The 18,732-nt window shown below is 41.0% G+C and overlaps 2 protein-coding genes across 2 annotated transcripts; both read right to left on the bottom strand.

The window, feature by feature from the left end:
* Positions 1–2,830: 2,830 nt before the first annotated feature.
* LOC117397294 (centromere/kinetochore protein zw10 homolog) lies at positions 2,831–11,495 on the bottom strand. The gene is made up of 16 exons (XM_059010162.1): positions 11,242–11,495; positions 10,491–10,625; positions 10,091–10,192; positions 9,753–9,830; positions 9,358–9,517; positions 8,633–8,782; positions 8,325–8,519; positions 7,815–7,981; positions 7,508–7,690; positions 7,058–7,296; positions 6,646–6,717; positions 6,081–6,250; positions 5,205–5,335; positions 4,484–4,615; positions 3,488–3,690; positions 2,831–3,095 (listed from the first exon to the last, which is right to left on the bottom strand). Exons 1-16 carry the CDS (start codon positions 11,344–11,346, stop codon positions 2,975–2,977), a joined length of 2,343 nt encoding a protein of 780 aa, XP_058866145.1. The 5' UTR covers positions 11,347–11,495; the 3' UTR covers positions 2,831–2,974.
* An 805-nt stretch (positions 11,496–12,300) lies between these two features.
* On the bottom strand, positions 12,301–18,732 carry LOC117966615 (G protein-activated inward rectifier potassium channel 4-like). The gene is made up of 4 exons (XM_034913009.2): positions 18,007–18,732; positions 15,778–16,048; positions 13,670–14,906; positions 12,301–13,362 (listed from the first exon to the last, which is right to left on the bottom strand). The coding sequence occupies exons 2-4, from the start codon at positions 15,985–15,987 to the stop codon at positions 13,025–13,027; spliced, it is 1,785 nt and encodes a 594-aa protein (XP_034768900.2). The 5' UTR covers positions 15,988–16,048; positions 18,007–18,732; the 3' UTR covers positions 12,301–13,024.

Raw genomic sequence — 18,732 nt, 5'->3', positions numbered from 1 at the left:
GATCGCTTTCCATTGAACAGAATGCAACTCTGGATTTGTGTTTCACAAAAGGATAATGAGGTCAGCAGCAGCAAAATGAAAGGACCTGTTGTTTTGCTCGAGAGGTCACGGGGGGGCCTGCTGGTGTGGTTGAACCAGTTCTATAAGAGACTCCAAAGATACCCTTCATGCTACAGATGGGATACGGGTTGCCCTGGCAACAGGGCTACCTGTGCCAACAGATGGCCCGCCTTGTACTAAAACCTGAAAAGGGCAATTTTTTGTATTCGCACTGACAAATGGTGTTTTTTTTTAAGGCAAAGGTCATGATTACAAATTGTTGAAAAGTTTCCCATCACATCGGCCACAGTAATTACATATGAAAGGAATTATCTGAACAAGAAGGGCTAAATAAACATGTTCAAGGGCCGCGCGATGAAAGATGAGACGAAAGAAACAGTCAAGGTTTTCTTTTTAACAGAAGTTCAAAGTAATTGAAAGGTGTGTGATCGAGGGTTTGCATTACACAGGTTTGTGGAATTGGCTGGGCAGCTGTTGAAAATGTTTTTTTATTATTATTATTATTCTTGTTCTTGGGCAGGAATAAGACATCTGGCTGGGAGGCGATAAAAAGGAAGGAGTGTAATGGATGGACTGAGCGAAAAGAGTCGGAGCCATATTTCATATTTACTGTGCTTGAGTCTGTAGCAAAATAAACACATGTTCCTGAACTACAGTAGCAATCTCCAATAAAAATAATGAAAACTAATAACTTGTTCACAGAGGACTTGATACACATGTATGAAGACTGAGGCCATACACTGTAATAATATCAGCTAGCTTTATGATTTATAAGAATACAAAATGAACAGGCTGAGTACCAGATTAGCCCGAGTGGGATTACTATTAAACCATTCTTTTTCTTCTTCTGTCTAGTTCTAGACTAGTGTTCATTATTGTGAGGTGTAAGTGAAGTCGTGTCTCTTACCTTAAGGGACATCATTTCAAACAGTTTAAGCAATATATTATAGCAGCTATGGCCTGTGTAATGGAAGAATTCAGCTGAATGTAAATGAAGCCAATTTATAAGCAATCATCATGCAAGCACATGCCTTCAAAGTTTGCCTAATTTGCATCATTATCTACAAAGAGTTTGCGAGAAATGAGCAGATGAGAGATAGAATCTCTCCTACTTCAATTTACCAGCTGGGTTTTCTTTTAAACACAGCAGGGCATAACAAAAAAAAAATAGAAAGTTTTGTTTTCAAAGTTCAATTTTATATCTTTTTTAAACTTCAGGAAAAAAAAGCTAGTCAGAACTTAGCTGCTTTTCTAGCCACCCAAATAAACAATAATTATTTTTGTCAGTCAATCCACAAAATGTTTCTCTAGTCCATATGTATAATTCTGGATAACACTTTAAAAAGCACGTTCCTACGCTTTAAGGTAGTAAAATCATCACCATTATAGATTTTTGTTTTTTGTTTAATTGCATATGTGCCACACTTGATCATTTATATATTAATTTTAGTCTTCTTCCTTATTACTTCATGTGCTGGCCACACAGCAGCTTCTATTTATTAAAGCCATGTTAAATAAGTGTGCCCTTAAACGTGGTGTTATGCTAAGGGGGCAAAAGACAAGAACAAAAAAGAAAACGCGTTCCAATAAAATGCAAGGGTCATTTTAACCCAGCACAACAGCACCATAATAAAAGGAGGTGAAATAGCGCCATCTTGTGGAACACAGGGAGCTGTACACTTAAATTACAGAAAATAAACCCGACTGACTGGTCTGTAAGGATGCATCGATTGCTAATCATCCGTCATTACGTTTCCCCCAGCTTCGATTACATAATAGTGAATCGATGCAGTGAGAGCCCAGTTTGCATTAAAACATTGATTTTGCAGTTATGCGCTTATATTAGGTGACCTGAAAATGTTGTTGATGCGCCGCGTATTGTTGATAAGTGCGAAAGTGATAATGGATTCAGAAACGAGGTTGCCAATTGCACCATTACTGGTCTGGAAGGTAAGTGGAAACGGAACCAAACATCTGCATACAAATAACCCTCCAGGACTGGGCATTCCGCTCTGCAGAGTCCCCTGGATGAACTTCACTGTAACTTTGCAAAGACTTCTAATGTTGTGAACAAACACATTGCTTCAACAGTAAGCTGTAAGTGACCTTGGCACAGCCTCTTTTAAAGATTGTGCAACAGCTACAAAAAAAAAAAAAAAAAAAAAAAAAAAATCCTTAACAACCTGTTGATTTGGAGGATACTTAACAAGTGCTGAATTGAAACAAGGGGATGAACCTTCCCTGGTCTCAAATGGAACTTAACCATTTCTTTGAAAATAAAATCAGCAGGATCTGAACCCAGTACTCCAAAGAAAAACAGCACAGTAGACTAGTGAGTTAACCATCATGCCATCTCACTTCCTGTTTCGCTGGTTTATATGATCGCTCAATGACCCCGAATTAGTAACACCACGGCTTTGTTCTGTATTCAGATTGGGTAAAACAAGCAACAAGTTTAATTCTAACTTTCTTAATTTATTCTCCAATTGTCCCACAGGACCCTGTGCAAGTGAGATGACACAGTGGGCAAATTCACTAGTATGGCTTGGCATTCTACAGCTGGCAGTAGTAAACATGTCTACTGTTGCCAGAATGTAATGTTGCTGGCACCATATGAGATACCCTAGAATCCAGCGCCTAGCGCCAAATTTGCAACCCTGCATTAGGTACAGTCGTCCAAGACTAGTGTGTTCATTTATTGCTATATTTACCAGTTTGAAAAAAAAAAATGCTGCAGTTTCCCCCCTAAAAAAGTAATGATGCTGATAACTTGTAGAAGACTAAGTCCAGGGTTTTATTGAATTAGGTACATTTTTTTTATAACAAAAATAAGCCCATTGCAAGAAGAGTGTTGCTAAAGTACAGAAGAGCTATTTACATAAACAGGACACCGCGAGTGGAGAGCTGTGAGAGTCTATTTGATTTTGGAGAGTGCTGCGGCTCGCCGGTCCGTGTTCTGGAACAAGGCTCGGATCAGGCTCTTCACCTCATTGGTGGAGAATTCAGCAGCAAGAGGCCCCTTCCCATCAGCCCACCTGCAAGAGGAAACAGACCAGCACCCAACAACTGAATCCCTCTTATTACATCTTATATTAATGCAATTTCTCTTGGGGGGGGGGGGGGGGGGTGGGGGGGGGGGAGAAACCACAACATATCCAGTCAGGGTAACAAAAACTTCTTACAGTAGCAAAATGGTACGGTATGGTACTGCAATGGATTACCAGTGCGTTTTGGTTTATACTATTATGAGAACATAAAAGTCAAAAGAGCAAACCATTCTAACAGTGGCTCCAGACACTGTAGCTGCCCTTGTGCTATCGCTAGTAAAGAACCATTGTCATCAGTAGTTTGTGTTTGACTAGGCGCAGTTACAGAATTGGTTTATTTTCACTCATAGAGGTGCAGGTTCAAAGAGGATTCAAATTACCTGTCCACTATCTCCTGCAGACTGGCCTGTAAGACTATCATGAGCTCCTTGAAAGTCATCCATTTCTGAACGTAGACAGGAACAACCTCCTGATATCTCTTGTTCTTGCTTTCCTCAGGCAGTGGTGTAAACACCTGGGGTCCTTCCTCTGTGATGGTCCTGCAAAGGGAATACAGGCGGTCTCCATCTTCGGTAGAGATGTCCTGGGAAACGGAGGGCAGATGGCAAAAAGGTGATTTCGTTATTTTCTTCAACTGCAGTTACAATAATGCTGCAGAAATAGCAATTATTATTACAATTATACAAGTTACAAACTACGCACATTAACATGCAATAATCACAAGTACAAACACAGAAGCATACTGTATAAAACTTATCCTTTCTGCTAGATGTGTCTTCAGTATATTTCTCTTAAATACATTTCGATGGGGAGAGAAAGATGGTCTTTATTTTTAAATAATTCTATAATTGGTTGAAAATCCGAGAATAATGATCTCTCAGTGTAAAACACAACATGAAGCTGCGAATGATTAAGCCTGGACAGGTGTGTAATTGAACTGCAATTGGTCAATTATATGGTATCATTACAATTACAATTATGCAGGTGTGCCAAGGCTCGACTACATTGTAACTGCAATTAATTACAAATGACTCCGTTACAATGTAATTGACCTCAGGTCTGGTCAGGTACTGTACTATACACCCCACAAGGTCAAAGAGGGCTTTCGGGCTGCTCTCACCTGGGATGAAAAACCAGCCTGTGAATTACAGCACCCTATATTACATTAGTTTAATCACAGATAAAAGCATAGTGTATTTGAGAGTGAAACAGGCCCTTGTTAAGTGACTACAGCTGTAAGCTTTTCTTTAGCTCTATCCTTGACCTATAGAATCAACAATTTAAAATCACAGGGTTGTCTCTAAACCACACCACAGCGTTAAGGAAACCTCTAGATTGGGTAACATTTGCCTGCTTTATTTCACTGATCCACATACCTCCAGCATGGTGATTTTGTTGATGACCTCTGCAATAGCAGTGTTCAGTAGGGTCCCCATCGCTTTGCAGTAAATGTTGACAGGAAGGACGTCTTGCCAAACTTTCCCCAGCCTCTTCAACTGATGAATCACCTGCAAGAGGAACCGTCAGGGATCAGGAAACAAGCTACAGGTGGCTTAGGTCAAAGAGAAGTGTGATGGTCCAGTAGCCCTCAATGGAACAAAAAGTCTACAGAGAGGAGCCCAGGCACACCTTCAGGGTGAGGAAGCAGACAATTCATTCTACTTACACTTTTTTACCAACGTTTTTTTTTTTTGTATTTATTATATGTACTGCTGTATAGGAATGTGGCTTGTTCTCAAATCACAGTAACATTGATTAATACAATCTTTAACTTCAAACATATTAAAGTAAACAAATCATGAAATATATGTTTGGGTAGAATGTTATCACAGTTCCTATAGAAAAAAACAATTGCTTTGGGAATAACGTGCTCTGTTTTAAGAATGAGATCATTAAATAAAAACAAAGACATATCAAGATTAATAGCTCAACATAATGTAATGTATAAATTAGCACAAGCATCTACCTCCATTCCTCCCAGAATTTCAGGAGGAGCACAGTGGCAGTGGTGGGATTACTGTCCTAAAGATGTGGTAGCTCCCAATTGTTTCTTTTCTTCTTTTTTTTTTTTTTAGCATCTTCTGCTTCATTGCTCACCTGGCGGACAGCTTTGCTGGCAGCTGAGTAATTGCTCTCATCGTCCAGGTTTGAAAAATTCCTTGCGGTTGACAATCTCTCCAGCAGCTCTGCTTTCTGAGACCGCATCTGTGCCAAGAAGCATTCCGTCCCTGGACAAACGAAAGCAGAATGGATTGACTTTTCATTACAGCGTCTAGAATCGTGCAGCTGTCAGTGTAATAATACTGGGTATGCCGCCTTATTAACATCAGTAATGGAGTTCTAAGAACGAATCGAACGCTACAGACTCCTCAGTTCGTCTTTTCTTACAGCAAATCAATGCTGTATGAATCATGGGCCAAAGGACATACCTAGCTTCTTGAGAGAAATAAAAGAGAAAAGAGCTCGGCCAATATCTAAAAACAAAATGTAAAATCTATACATATTTTAAAAAGCTTATCATTTCTGCCCAGTCGATTCAGTCTTGTAAACAACGTGGCAGGGAAACAGATTAGGTAAAATGAACAGATCTGATCTTGTCAAAATTACAGCTTTGAGAGTTGGAAGAAGTTTGTATCCACTTTATCATCATACTGGATTGATAAAATGTTATATTCACAGCCGTGTCAGGGGATGTATGCATGTTACTAACAAGCTCATTTGTTTGACACGCTGATGCAGTTTTCCACAAAGAGATGCTAGCACTCAAAATTACAGCAAAAACTGAATTAACAAATATAATTATTTACGCTACACAACTCACTAGGCAATACTGTAGTTTAACAATTAAAGTCAAATTAAAACCAATTACAGCAAACTACCACTTTAAGTGTGTCATCCTGCAGCACTATAGCCACTGCAATTATCATGTGGTGCATTCTAAGAATGGCCTTTAAATAAAGCATGGCTAGTTACCGAGTCTCCTGAAGCCTGGCACCAGGTCCACGAAGGTAGCAGCCCCATCGCACAGGGGCTGGGGGAGGTGGTGTCTGAACTGGTGGCCCAGAGTCAGCAGGTGGTGTCCGATGAACATGCAGTTGTTGTGGTGAATGGCAGCCAGCTGAGGCAGCTTCAGCAGGTTTTCTCTAGGCGAAAACAAATTGAGAAGGAGATGCATCAGTTTTACAGGTTTTATGACTTTGGATATACAGAGAAAATGTTCCCAAACTGTGGTAAGTGAGAAGACCCCCTCACTAGTGGTCACTAACATATTCCAAAAACTAGGCCAAGACATCTACAAATTCCCACAACCCCAAATCTGTTGTTTTCCCCACAAACAATCGCAGTTTCTCGCAACATCCTTTTTGCGAGATCCGTCTTCAGCACTTTTCCCTTAAATACATTTTGATGGGTAAAGAAAAGAGAAGTCTTTATTTTTTAAATAATTCTACTAAATTTGTTGACAAGCGCACCATAAGAATGAGGCTCTGGTTTGTTTTAATAGGTTTTTCCAAGACAGAACACAAACTATGTTACTTACTTGTGGTAGGTCGGCACAACATCGTAGAACAACTGGAAAATGTTTCTAACTGTGTAGAAAAGTTGGACCGCACTATAATTTAAAAAGATAAATACATAACATAATTATGAACTGTAAAATGGTACTTGGTTTATTTTGTGGTATTTGTTGTGTCCCCAACATTGTACCCATTAAAATAAAAATAAAAATGACTTAAAAAAGGACTACAAGACCCCTGGGTCTTTTAATACAGCTTTTTATTTTAATATACTTGAATGGAACATTGTATATTTTTATATTGGATGAACCCTATCTGTGGTTATGCCAGGATTACCCCTGAAAATAGAGGGTGTCTAGAATCCCAGGTTATTCACCAGTGCTGTGGATCCTCCAGCAGGGAGAAGTGATTCTCCACAAGGCACTGGCTGCTTACCACTGGTGGGTGCTGACAACAGCCTCCGAAAGGGTCTGGTAGGCCAGTTCCATGAGTTTCTGCACAGAGTCACTGATGCGGCAGACAGGCAGGGAAAAGGTGTGCTGGTCCAGCTGCCGCTCATTCTCCAGATTCATCATCTCGTTATGAAGAGTCTTTGAAGCTTTCTCCATTTTCACCTTGTTCCCAGTTCCAGGATTTGGCAGTTTGGGTACAACGACTTTGGACTCTGGAGAAATCTAATGAAGGCAGAGAATAAAACGCTTTGGACTGTGTTGTTAAGGGTGATACGTGGTAACAGGGCAATGAAGAATCTACCTGAGGTCATTGTTTTGCTGAAGCAGTTTGCGTAATTTTAACCAACGAACAAGCAGCGGAGGAAAGTTTGATAACTGCTGATTAAAACAGGTGCAAGAAAGACATGTCATAAAAAAAGATCCACAAACCAACCTTCACAGTATTGTGGATCTCTGAGGTCATCAGATTCCGGGCTGCTACAATCACATCCTGGCATTTCTTGCTGGCAAAGTGGGAATTGACATTCCTGGCATACTTCAACAAGTCTGTGCTGTTGCCCTTTAGAAAATGCATTTCCTTCAGCGTTTGCTCAAATTGCTCAGTTTCTTTTATTACCTAATAAAACAAATAAATGTAAACATAAATGTGTACATGCATACGTATCAATATCATTTTATAGATTGTAGATTATTTTAATTGCTGTCTTAAAAACAGAGGACTTCAATCCAGTATATCCCACCTCATCGTACTGTTCCAGCTGGCTGCTGTTTGCTGGTATGGAGTACACCAAACACTCTCTTATAATGCAGTCTGACATTTCTTCCCAAATCAGATCACCCAGCACCTCAGCCAGGGTAACAGTTAACTCTTTGCCACTTCTTTCTACCGGCTCACTAAGAGGAATATCTGAAGAAAAATAATGATAAACGGAATTAAAACTGGATGGTTATAGAGAACAATGTAAAAAGTGTTTGTTTTTACTTTACAATAACAATAACCACATTTCCCCCATAATCCCTATTAACGTTGGGTTACTCTGGCATTAGTCTACCCAATTGTTAGGCGGTTTCCATTATAAGAAACCAAGTCAAATAGACAAAACTTATTTCAGACAAAATTTGACTTGGCTTCGTTTCACCTAATATTTTGATTGGCCGTTGGATGCTGCAAAACATACTGTATTGCTTCTTTCTACAGCGGTTTCGTGAATATCAAGATATTTTTCTAATCCACTCTGCCTATTGCCTACCAAACAGGTGCTTGTGGAGCTGTTCCAGCACAGTGTTTAGTTTGAGGTAAACTGTGGAAGGAGAGGGGTGCTCCAGTTTGGTGTCCATGCAGTGAAAGCTCAGGACCACACTCTGTCCAGTCTGCTCGTTCACCAGAGGATGGAGGGAAGGATACATGATCAAGGGCTTCAGAACGTACTTCAGGAGCACTTTACCTACAACAAAAGAAGAGCAGTGTTTATTAGCTTGCATTTGTAGGCTGTCTTCCACAGTAAATAGGGTGGGTTCCTCTCCCTCCCCACTGTTGCGTTCGAAAGCAGGTTCTTACTGAAAAATTTGATCTTGGTGTTGAGTTCCCCAAGGATGGAGAGAGCCTGCAAGACACTGGGCAATAGTGGCCCTGTGCTGATGCCTTCCTTTGGTGCAGCAGAGCACAAGTGCAGCTCAGTCTTGAGGGCAGACTCCAGGCCGTCGGTTTCTGCATTAGAAAATACAAAAAAAAAAAAAGACAGATATTGTGCTAGTTACAGAAGACGGAATACAGTTCTGATTAAATTTCAGCTGTCACACACACACACACATCTCCCACAAGGGGGTGTAATATCGCTTTACTTACAATAAAACAGCGTGATAAAAACCAAGGGCATTTTAGGTACCTTGGGGAAAAGACTACCTCTTGTAGTTGATACAAATCAAAAATCCAGGAGCAAAGCTAAAGCTGCACTTTCCACTATTTGCAAGGCCTAAAAATACTGATGGTGCAATCTGCAACCTAATTTCATAATCGATTATCACATCCGCATTTAAAATCTTCAAACTGGGCTCTAATTTGATGCACCGATTCACCAATATGTAATCGAAGGACAAATGATCAATAATCGACGCATTAATTAAATTGCTGCAGCTCTACAAAATGCACATTTGTCAAACAAGTTCACATAGTAGGTGGCAACGCAAGACACGGCCAATGTAATTAGGAGGTAGGAAAGTATGGGTTAGGGTTAGCTTGGAATACTATAAACATTCATCTTTAAGCTGGTTCAGGGCTCTTACCCTTGGAAGGAGGCAGCTTCCAGACAGCCAGTTTCTTCCACTCCTCCCCGAGGTGGTACAGCAGGTTCTGTTTCTGAATGGTCAGCTCTGTGCTCAGAGCCTTCATGATCTTCAACTCGCAGCCCTTTCTGGCTTTCAGAGTATTTGCACTGCCCTGTGCCTGGGAACAGGGAGCAAAGAGTATTACTATTATCATTATCATTATTTAGTAGTCATAATAAGTCTGGGAAACAGAACTATGAACAGCAAAACAGTTACTGAATATGCAGAAAAGTTCACTTTACAGATGTCGGCTTTACTAGTTCTCCAATTTATATTTCAAATGGTATACATACCCAGCTTGTTGTCAATGGCTAATCTGCATGTAAAGGTCCATACTTAGGATTTTGACGTACCTTCTCAAGATGACCAGCCGCTACAATGTATTTCTTTTCCAACAGTGCTCTGTGATAATTTTCAATCGCTGTGTCAAACTAAACAGACAAAAATAAAGGAGATAGAATTCAGTCCTGGAACAAGCCCATTGAGATATTTACAGCTTTTACATTAAATACTGTACACTATTACGGCTTCCGACAGGCTTTTGCAATATAATTTTGTAGTTTCTTCAATTACACAATGTTTAATAAAAGATCTAAATTATGCTCATATAGTTTATTTTTTATTGCATCTCTATCCTAAAAGTCTAGGTGATGCAAGCCCTGGCTGCAAGTGTACGTTATGAGAGACTGACCTCTTGGAGTTGTCGGAGCACACTCAGCACTAGGGTGTTCTTTTCTAGCTGTTGTTTCAGTTCTGTAAACTCAGTGACAGCAACACGGAGATCTCTCTGTACCTGAGAGAGATAGGGAAGCACTGTTACCCTGTGCTGCCAGGACTGCAAACCCCAAGATGCCCACTGTAAGGTATTGGCCAGTGGCTGCCATAAATAAATAAATAAATAAAAAGATTTATTTTTCATTCAAACAACAATGCAATTTTCCAGTAGGATTTTGAAAAGAGGAGGAGATAGGGCTTATGTGTTTAAGAGGGAAGATAAACACAACAGCATGATATTTTAAACCTGCTTTTTTACTCTTCCATATCCATAATACTACACCGCACACAGCACAATGCTTTTCCATTATTTGTACCTCGTTTTCAATGCAGGATTTCAGCGTGTCAAGGTCGCCAGAGATCCCATTCACCTGGTTCATCAGCTCTTCTGCGCTCTGCATGCTGGGCAGGAACTCATCGTATTTCTTATTGATCATGTCACATACTTCACTCTGGGAATACACAAGAAAGAGGAGATTGATAAATAGATCATTATCTAACCCTAACCCAATGAACTAGACTCATCACATAATAATTCCATCTCGGGTTTCTGTGAGTTTATAAACTAATCGACCTAACGTTCTGGTGGTTTATGACGTCACATAGACCCTTGATGTAATTATTTTTTTAGTAACTCACTGAAGCCCATGATTATATAGAGTAAGACATGCCATAGTGACGTGTCCCAGCCAGAAAGAGGCGGAATGACGCGTATATGTGTACTATCAGCAGGTAAAACTGCCGTATTAAAAACGTCTGTTGTTTTTTTTTTTTTTTGAGGAAACAAGTTAACTGTGGGATGTTGTCATGATATTTCACAGTAAAACTGCACACGACTGCGGGACATTGCTGCCAAAGTTTGAAATTAAAACTTTCACCCTGTTTTTGACACGTCACTTCCACATAAATAAAAACTGATGTCAACAACGACAGCGCTTTCATTTCTTAATGAAACACGTTGTTTGGTAGCTTTTGTTACATAGAAGCACAAACAAAAACTCAACACGTCAGCTCTTGGGCTTCCAATCGGTAAAATAATATTCACACAAGCCAGGTTGTTGCCTTTACCTTAATCTCCTCCACTCTCCGCGACAGTGTGCTGATTTTAGTGCCAAGGTCATCTTTCTCGAGCTTTCCAGAGCTCGCCAACACCTGCGCCACAAACGAGGTCATGTTTTTTTAAAATATGTAAATATATATGATTCAGGGAAGACCACAAAACAAAAACCTATACCACTGTGGCCGGTGTTTTGTCCGTCCGCCTTTTGCCCGCTTTCAAATTCCTTTGGAAAAATGACAACTTCCCTCCGGAGGAGTGTGTAGGCTCGCACGGCATTCTGGGACTTGTAGTTTTTCAACAAGAGGCTTACAAGATGCAATTCATGATCATTAAATCCTTTTTTTTAAAAAAAAGAATGTGCATAAATGAGTAAATTAGTTTGATTTAAAGTGGGGAGGGAAAGGTCTTTCAGATGTATTAAGTGATTTAGGATTTTCTCATTTACCTCAATGCAACACTGGTATAGAAATGCCTCTCTCTCTCTCTATATATAATCAACTTATGTAACACATATAAGTTACTTCTAGCTATATTAAATAGTCTGAAGCTTAGCATATGCAATTACAGACCTAATGCAACTATTTTTCTCTTAAGCAAGTTAAGCATAAAATCCAGGCTTTCCTTATACATTGCGCAATCAGATTTGTAAGCTTTTACAACACTTCCTTTTCAAGTGGTTATAATATAAATTTCCCAAGATTAAATCAGCTGAGCACCTGTCACTAAATCCCTTCACTATCAGCAGCTTTGACTGCAAACTGTTTAAAGAAGGCCTTGCATTCTTTACTGTGTGCACTAATTCAATTGTGTTTACTAAAATAAACATTCATTTCGTTTTTGTTTAATAGAAAAATAAAGTGTGTCAATCTAGTTGGAATGACGGCTAATAAACAGACAAATCCCAGATTCCAGCTACTTCTAAACCGGCCGTAGTTTTTATATCTGTGTTGCTTTGTGAGCTGCGTGTAAAGCAGAGCTGGCGACACCTCCCACTGCATCCTCTATCAGCAGGGACAGGGAGGCTTTGACCATTAAAACAAAACGTTGCAGCTGTTTGTGCTCTTTGTTTTACACAATGCATATTTATTTTTTGTAATCAACTTCTTAGAAAAAGAGAAAAGCACAGAAATGCAAACACGCTATTACATATTATATTGAATATTCTTTCCTGGATTAAAACGAATGAAGATGAACACCAGGGTTGTGAAAAAAAAATAAAAATAAAAAAACACCGCCTGCCATACAACTATGAATGGGGTATCCACGGGCAGTCTGGTTTGTGAGCTGTTTGTAAGGTTTTTAAATGCTTCTGGAAGGATATGAAACAATTACTCAGTAATCACCACTTCTAATTCCTTCAGGGAAGGAAATCTGTACTGTATATCCAGAACGTTCAACAGTACACAGCCATCCCCTTTGATACTGTTCCTAATAAAGTCCCTGTCTATAGCAAGCTACCAGTTTTTGAGATGTGATATGACTTGGGTTTAGCCTACTCAATGAAATGTACATTTGTATAATGTTAGATGCTTTCCCACACATTTTTCCGTGGTGTAAAAAACAAAGCAGTCGAAGAAACAGGCCACCAATACGCTACATCTGAAACATATAGTTCCCGTAACCCTTAACCACTCACATCAAACACACTGTTGTAAATTCAAAATCAGGCACCACAAGAATCACACCAACAAACTTGTAGGATCAGTTTAATGAAATTGGCATTCCGAGCATAGTAAGAGACACGTCTGTTTATGACTCTCTTAATAACTGTGAAATTTCTCTCACACGCAGTCACACTTCAAAGTCGCTGTCTATCATCTCTGTGCTTTTCTCCTCTGTGATGTCGCCGATCCCAGCCCTGCTCAGTCTGTGTTCCAGGTCTGTGGAAGTGCAGGTGTGGCCCATGTGGTCCCAGTACAAGCTGAGAGCGGACATCTCGTTCCTCTCCATGTCCTTCAAGGCTTGCATCTCTTTGGCGCTGCTGGGTGGTGTCTGGACATCAAAGGTCTTCTCGAACCTGCTGTAATCCACTCGGAAAGCCCCCTTCTCCAGGGACATGCAGGGTTCAAAGCGGTGACCCCACACAATCTCGTCATCCTTGTAGGAGGTCCGGGCCTGGCACGTCATTCCTGGAGGAATATAAAAGCATCATATGCACAGTATCAACTCGCAGCAAATCTGGTTGCAAAAGGCATGCAGAACATACGAACACCTGACGATTAGTACATTCAGTTAAACTTTATCAGCTTTGAAACATCTCTGATGATGATCATGGAGCAGCCCTCTCCTTCAGAGCTCTAGAAAAAATATTATAAAAGAAAGGAAAGGATCAAGTGGACCAGAATTCGGTCCGCTTGAGCTGGAATGAGTATAGTCCACTCGGTTCTTAACATGTAATTTGTGTCACAAACAAAATTAAAGATGGTGCACACAAACCTGTGGCTTCAACAATGCCTTCCAAGATGACAATGATCTCAAACTGTTCTCTTTTTAAACCCTCTGCACTCATATCCCAGAACGGGCTGCTTTCGTTGATTGTGTGGCAGATAATCTGCGGCTCCACCAGGAAGAGTCTGTCCTCTCCCGTGTCGTATCCGAGGTTCAACTCGGACTGCTCCAAGGGGATAAACTCCCCTTCTTTAGTCTGTCTCGATTTGATCAGCTTGGCTCGAACTTTGGCATCCACCATGTGGCTGTCCCGGAGATCCCCGATCCGAAACATCAAGCACAGCTCCTCGTCCCGGTGAGATATCACGCAGGATTTGCTGAAGATTAATGTCTGCGCTCTCTTTTTTGGCCTGGAGATCTTGACAAATATGCATCCCACCATGAGAGCGTCAATCATGGAGCCGATTATCGACTGGGCCATGATCAAAATCACACCTTCGCTGCAGTTGGAAGTCACCATTCTATAGCCGTAGCCGATGGTCCTCTGACTTTCAATGGAGAACAGTAAAGCAGAAAGGAAGCTGTCTATGTTTTCAACACAGGGCCTCCATTTAGGATCGCTTGTGTGATTCACGTCATCCCTTAACCAAGCATCTAGGAAATAAATCCCTGCAAACAAGACCCAGGTCACAACGTAGCACATCATGAAGATAAACAGGAACCAGCGGTACTTCAGGTCCACCATGGTGGTGAAAATGTCCGACAAGAACCTGCTCCTGTCTTCGATCTTGCCCAGGTTGACCCTGCACTTCCCGTCCTTGGTTACATACCGCTGCCGCTGCTTGTTGGTGGAGTTGAGAAGCTGCCGGTCGTCTCCAATCAGTTTGCACCTCTGGTTCGGCGTCTTCTCCGAACCGAAGGTCTGAACAGAGTTGATGCTCCGCGTGGGATTCTTGCTCCTGAAGGAGTTTGGGATGCCAGCGACGGGTCCTGGGTGCCATTTAGTACTGGCCTGCTCGCTGCGTGAAGGGCGGTGGTAGCGTGTCGGGAGGTCCTCTGTGTTGATGGAGACGCTCATCCTGTGCTTGCCTGGCAAGGCAGACTGGAAGCCAACTGGTTCTGAGCCGCTCAGCCTCCTGTGCAAAGCCCTGTCTGTGGAGATGTGGGTATCCCGGGAGAGCTGGAGCAGATTTGCGAACGTGCTGCTTTTCTTCGAGGTGACAGAATCCCTTCTGTGCTGGGACACCTCTGCTGGAACTTCGGAGGGGATGGTTGTGTTTTCAGGCTGAAAGAACATTATTCAGATTAGTACAGCGCTTCATACTGTCAACACGTTTCCACTATTTATTTTCGTTCCCCTTCAATATCCTATTATATATATATATTTTTCTATACGATTCCCTATTGTCATTATGGCTTAGATAATTAATTGAACTATTCCAGCTAAAGGAAAACTGGCTGGGTAGAGTTCAGCTCATTACACTACAGCGACCCCTGCAGGCCAGAACCCAAACGAGTCTGACCGAGAGTTCCAAAGCTGGGCCCTTGCCTCTAGAGCTCAGATACAACTTCTTTGTAAACAAAATAATGAATTGACATGGCATTTATTGTAGCCAGAAACCATATTTGTCTCTACGGTAATAATATAAATTAAAGGCACTCTAGAAGCTGTAATTGTAGTCTAAATGCCAATCTTATTAGGGAACGGCTTTTCTGGCTGGAGGTCAGTCCTTTTGAAATGAGAACTCGCAGAAGGCAGCTCTACCAAAAAACGAATTTCTAAATAATACGGCAAAGGAGCCAAATAACATAATACTATACAATAGATACTACTGTTAACACTGCAGACGGCCTTCTCTCCAGCAAACCTTTGATAAAGAAAACACTGCTTTCACCCTGCGAAACACACCTGCCAATGAAGGATTGACAAAGCGGTTTCATAACAGCATAGCCCAATGGGTTAATCCTGTGGACTGCTAACAGGATTGCAGGAGAGAACTGTCAACTTCATCATCAATGACCATTCATATTTGACAGGTCATACAGACTACAGTCACACTGACATGCTTGGCTACAAGAAAAAAGCGAAAATCCAGAAGATCTACAGTTAATATTGTCAAAGGCAAAAGGGAAAAGTATGATCTCAGAAATGCTACCTGCTTTGGTGTGAAGGTTTCATATCTGGAGGAGTCTGTTGAGGGTCTGGGGAGATACGCCAGCATGTGCCTGGCAGAGGGGGTCTGTGCTGGAGGGATGGAGTTCCTCCGGCTTTCACATTTCAGAGGATTGGGCCATCCATGCTTTCTCCCACACGCCCCATTGCCCCTCCCAATCTCCATGCTGTTGCTTACAATGGTTGAGATCATGGTGAGCGGTACTGAGCTTGAAGGAGCAGGTCCCTTCACATAGCAGAGTGTCTGGAACGATCTGGAATATATATATATACACACACACACACACACACACACATACACATCATTAACCAATCATTATACATCATTAACCAAACGCCATTCTCTCTGTCTCTCTCTCAATTGATTGTGTTGCAGTCCCTCACATTACATGAGCAGTAAATGCACATGCTTATGTTAAACAAAAATAAATACGTACCGGTATATACATAAGTGCATCCTAGATGCACGTGTATTTAGATTCTGTAACATGACAATTTAAAGGAAATAATCCATGCATTTTTTTCCCCCTAAAGGGCAGGCTGCAAATCTTTGTTAACATGTTTTTATGGATTGTACAGCACAACGTTATGTTCTCCTCACTGGGATGCTTCTCTCAAATCTGTTCTCTAAACATCTTTTTCCCCCCTCACATATGCTTTATTCTTTAAGTGAATTATGCATAGTGACATTTTTGTCTTTACCGGTAATTATCCTTTCTGTTTAATTTCCTGGCAACAGCTTTCAGTCTACTAATAGCCTGGGCACAGAAGGTAGAGTCTAATTAAACACAGAGATTATTACTGTGCTTTTAAATTAATCTGTAATACGGTAGAGAATGAATGGGTTCTTGGCGGATTTGAACGGATTACCGCACTAGGAGGGTGGAGATAATTATTTCACTACACAAAATGAAATAGGTCTGGTTGCATATATTTTAATATATATATTTACTGTAACCTATTCAATCTACCTTAATCATACGCGATCATTACATTTTGAAACTTTCATTGTGAACAAACTGAATGGTAATCACACGTTTTCAACACAGCTTGATTATGCATTATTATAGGGGTAGGTCTGTCTGTTAGTCCATATATTATTTATTTATTAGCTGACACTCTTATCCAGGGCGACTTACAATTGTTACAAGATTTCACATTATTTTTACATACAATTACCCATTCATACAGTTGGGTTTTTACTGGAGCAATCTAGGTAAAGTATCTTGATCAAGGGTACAGCAGAAGTGTCCCCAGCAGGGATTGAACCCACGACCCTCCGATCAGGAGTCCAGAGCCCTAACCACTACTCCACACTGCTGCCCATATATAAACCAGGGCTTAGGCAACAGAATTTAGGAACGCCTTCCCGTTAAACTACCAACAATTAAAAACGCTCAATCAGAAAGGTAAAACTATCTACAAGTCTTATTAAAATCGTTATTGAAGAATACATCACCATTTCTCAATGCTTATCGGTGTATCATTTAGCAGCGCAGACTTTACGCTAGGTTCCTTTCAGTTAGCAGACCGGGCGCATTAGAAACCCACCCGATCTAAACAACGCTACACCCAGGGACCCGTCCAGGTTATGAATTCTAAGCGTTAAAAGCGGGCTCTCGTCTCTTATAGGGGTGCTGAGCTCCCCCGAGCAACCCGTATTTTGAATGCATGTAAGGGAGTCATTTGCATAAAGTCAGTCATGTGTGGGACCATTCATACAAACGTGTGCTATTATTCCCATTTCCCAAATGTTGAAATAGAAATGAATTAGGGATAATCTTGAATCAGACGAGACCTGTTACCGCCTCATATTGTCGAGTCAACTTCCGTTGATGTGCGCTGCGCCAATGGAATACATGGTTCAGCTTCTTCAAATACTTTCGAATTATTTGGCCACACCCTGCAGGTACTGACTGTATACTGGTATGAGCTCCAACTCTCGAGTAAACGTAATACGCAGAGGTTTCAGTCGCCTCCTAGCATGGCTTTGCACACTAAAGTGCTTTTCCTTAGTCGAGAGACCTCACACACTCTAAATTACTGCAACAACCCAAGTGAAGTCCGGTGCAAACCAATGGATACAACTGTATTTATGAATTATCCTTTAAAAAACACACACACACACACACACACACACTAAGGAACAGAAATCACAATGCAAGCGTATTATCCATCCATTCAAAAAAGCCCAGAGAAGAGTAGAAAATACCTGCGCAGCTGAAGAGGATTCCGTCACATAGAGGTTCAAACCCTTTGTTCTTCATGTCAGAAACGAGGGTGAAGAAAAGGATTAGGAGGAAGAGTCACTGTATCAACAAAGTGATCCCACCTAACCCTGTCTCATTTTAACACTCCATTGTGGCTCACTGTGTCTGAGACCCTGGAAAGCAGAAGGGGCTTGCTGTTGGCATCCAATCCAACTGGAAAGAAGGTCGCACATTAATCTTCCTCAATGTCACGTAGCATTAACTCAAGAGGAGTTAATCACAAGCAAGGCTGGCCCAGGGCAATGTGCTCAAACACAGACACACACCAGACTGCAGGTTAACACTTACCACACAGCACACACACACAACTGCCTCTTGGTGTTCAAAACATTCTTGCAATGCCAACAGTCATACATTCTTCTTCAGGAAAAATGAATTCATTTTATAAGTGAGCTTCTTTTTCATTGTGCCCCTGTGACAGCAACTGGCTAACCTGCACATGGTGGTCATTACGACAAAAGCTAAGTTTCAGGCCTGTGTATTATGGAGTAAAAACCTTTATCTGAACTAATTGGGACCAGGGTGTGTTTGAATGACTAAGAAACTGTTTATACTGTATGACTTTACCAATCAAGATAGCTCCTAAAAAAATATATTATTATACCTCTTTAGTCCAGTTAGTTATCTGAGGGTTACCTTTCTTTAAGTTACTTAAGCGGTTGATTTAA

Source organism: Acipenser ruthenus, chromosome 40 (assembly GCF_902713425.1).
Source record: "Acipenser ruthenus chromosome 40, fAciRut3.2 maternal haplotype, whole genome shotgun sequence".
NCBI lineage: Eukaryota > Metazoa > Chordata > Actinopteri > Acipenseriformes > Acipenseridae > Acipenser > Acipenser ruthenus.
This window is presented reverse-complemented; position numbering and strand designations above follow the sequence as displayed.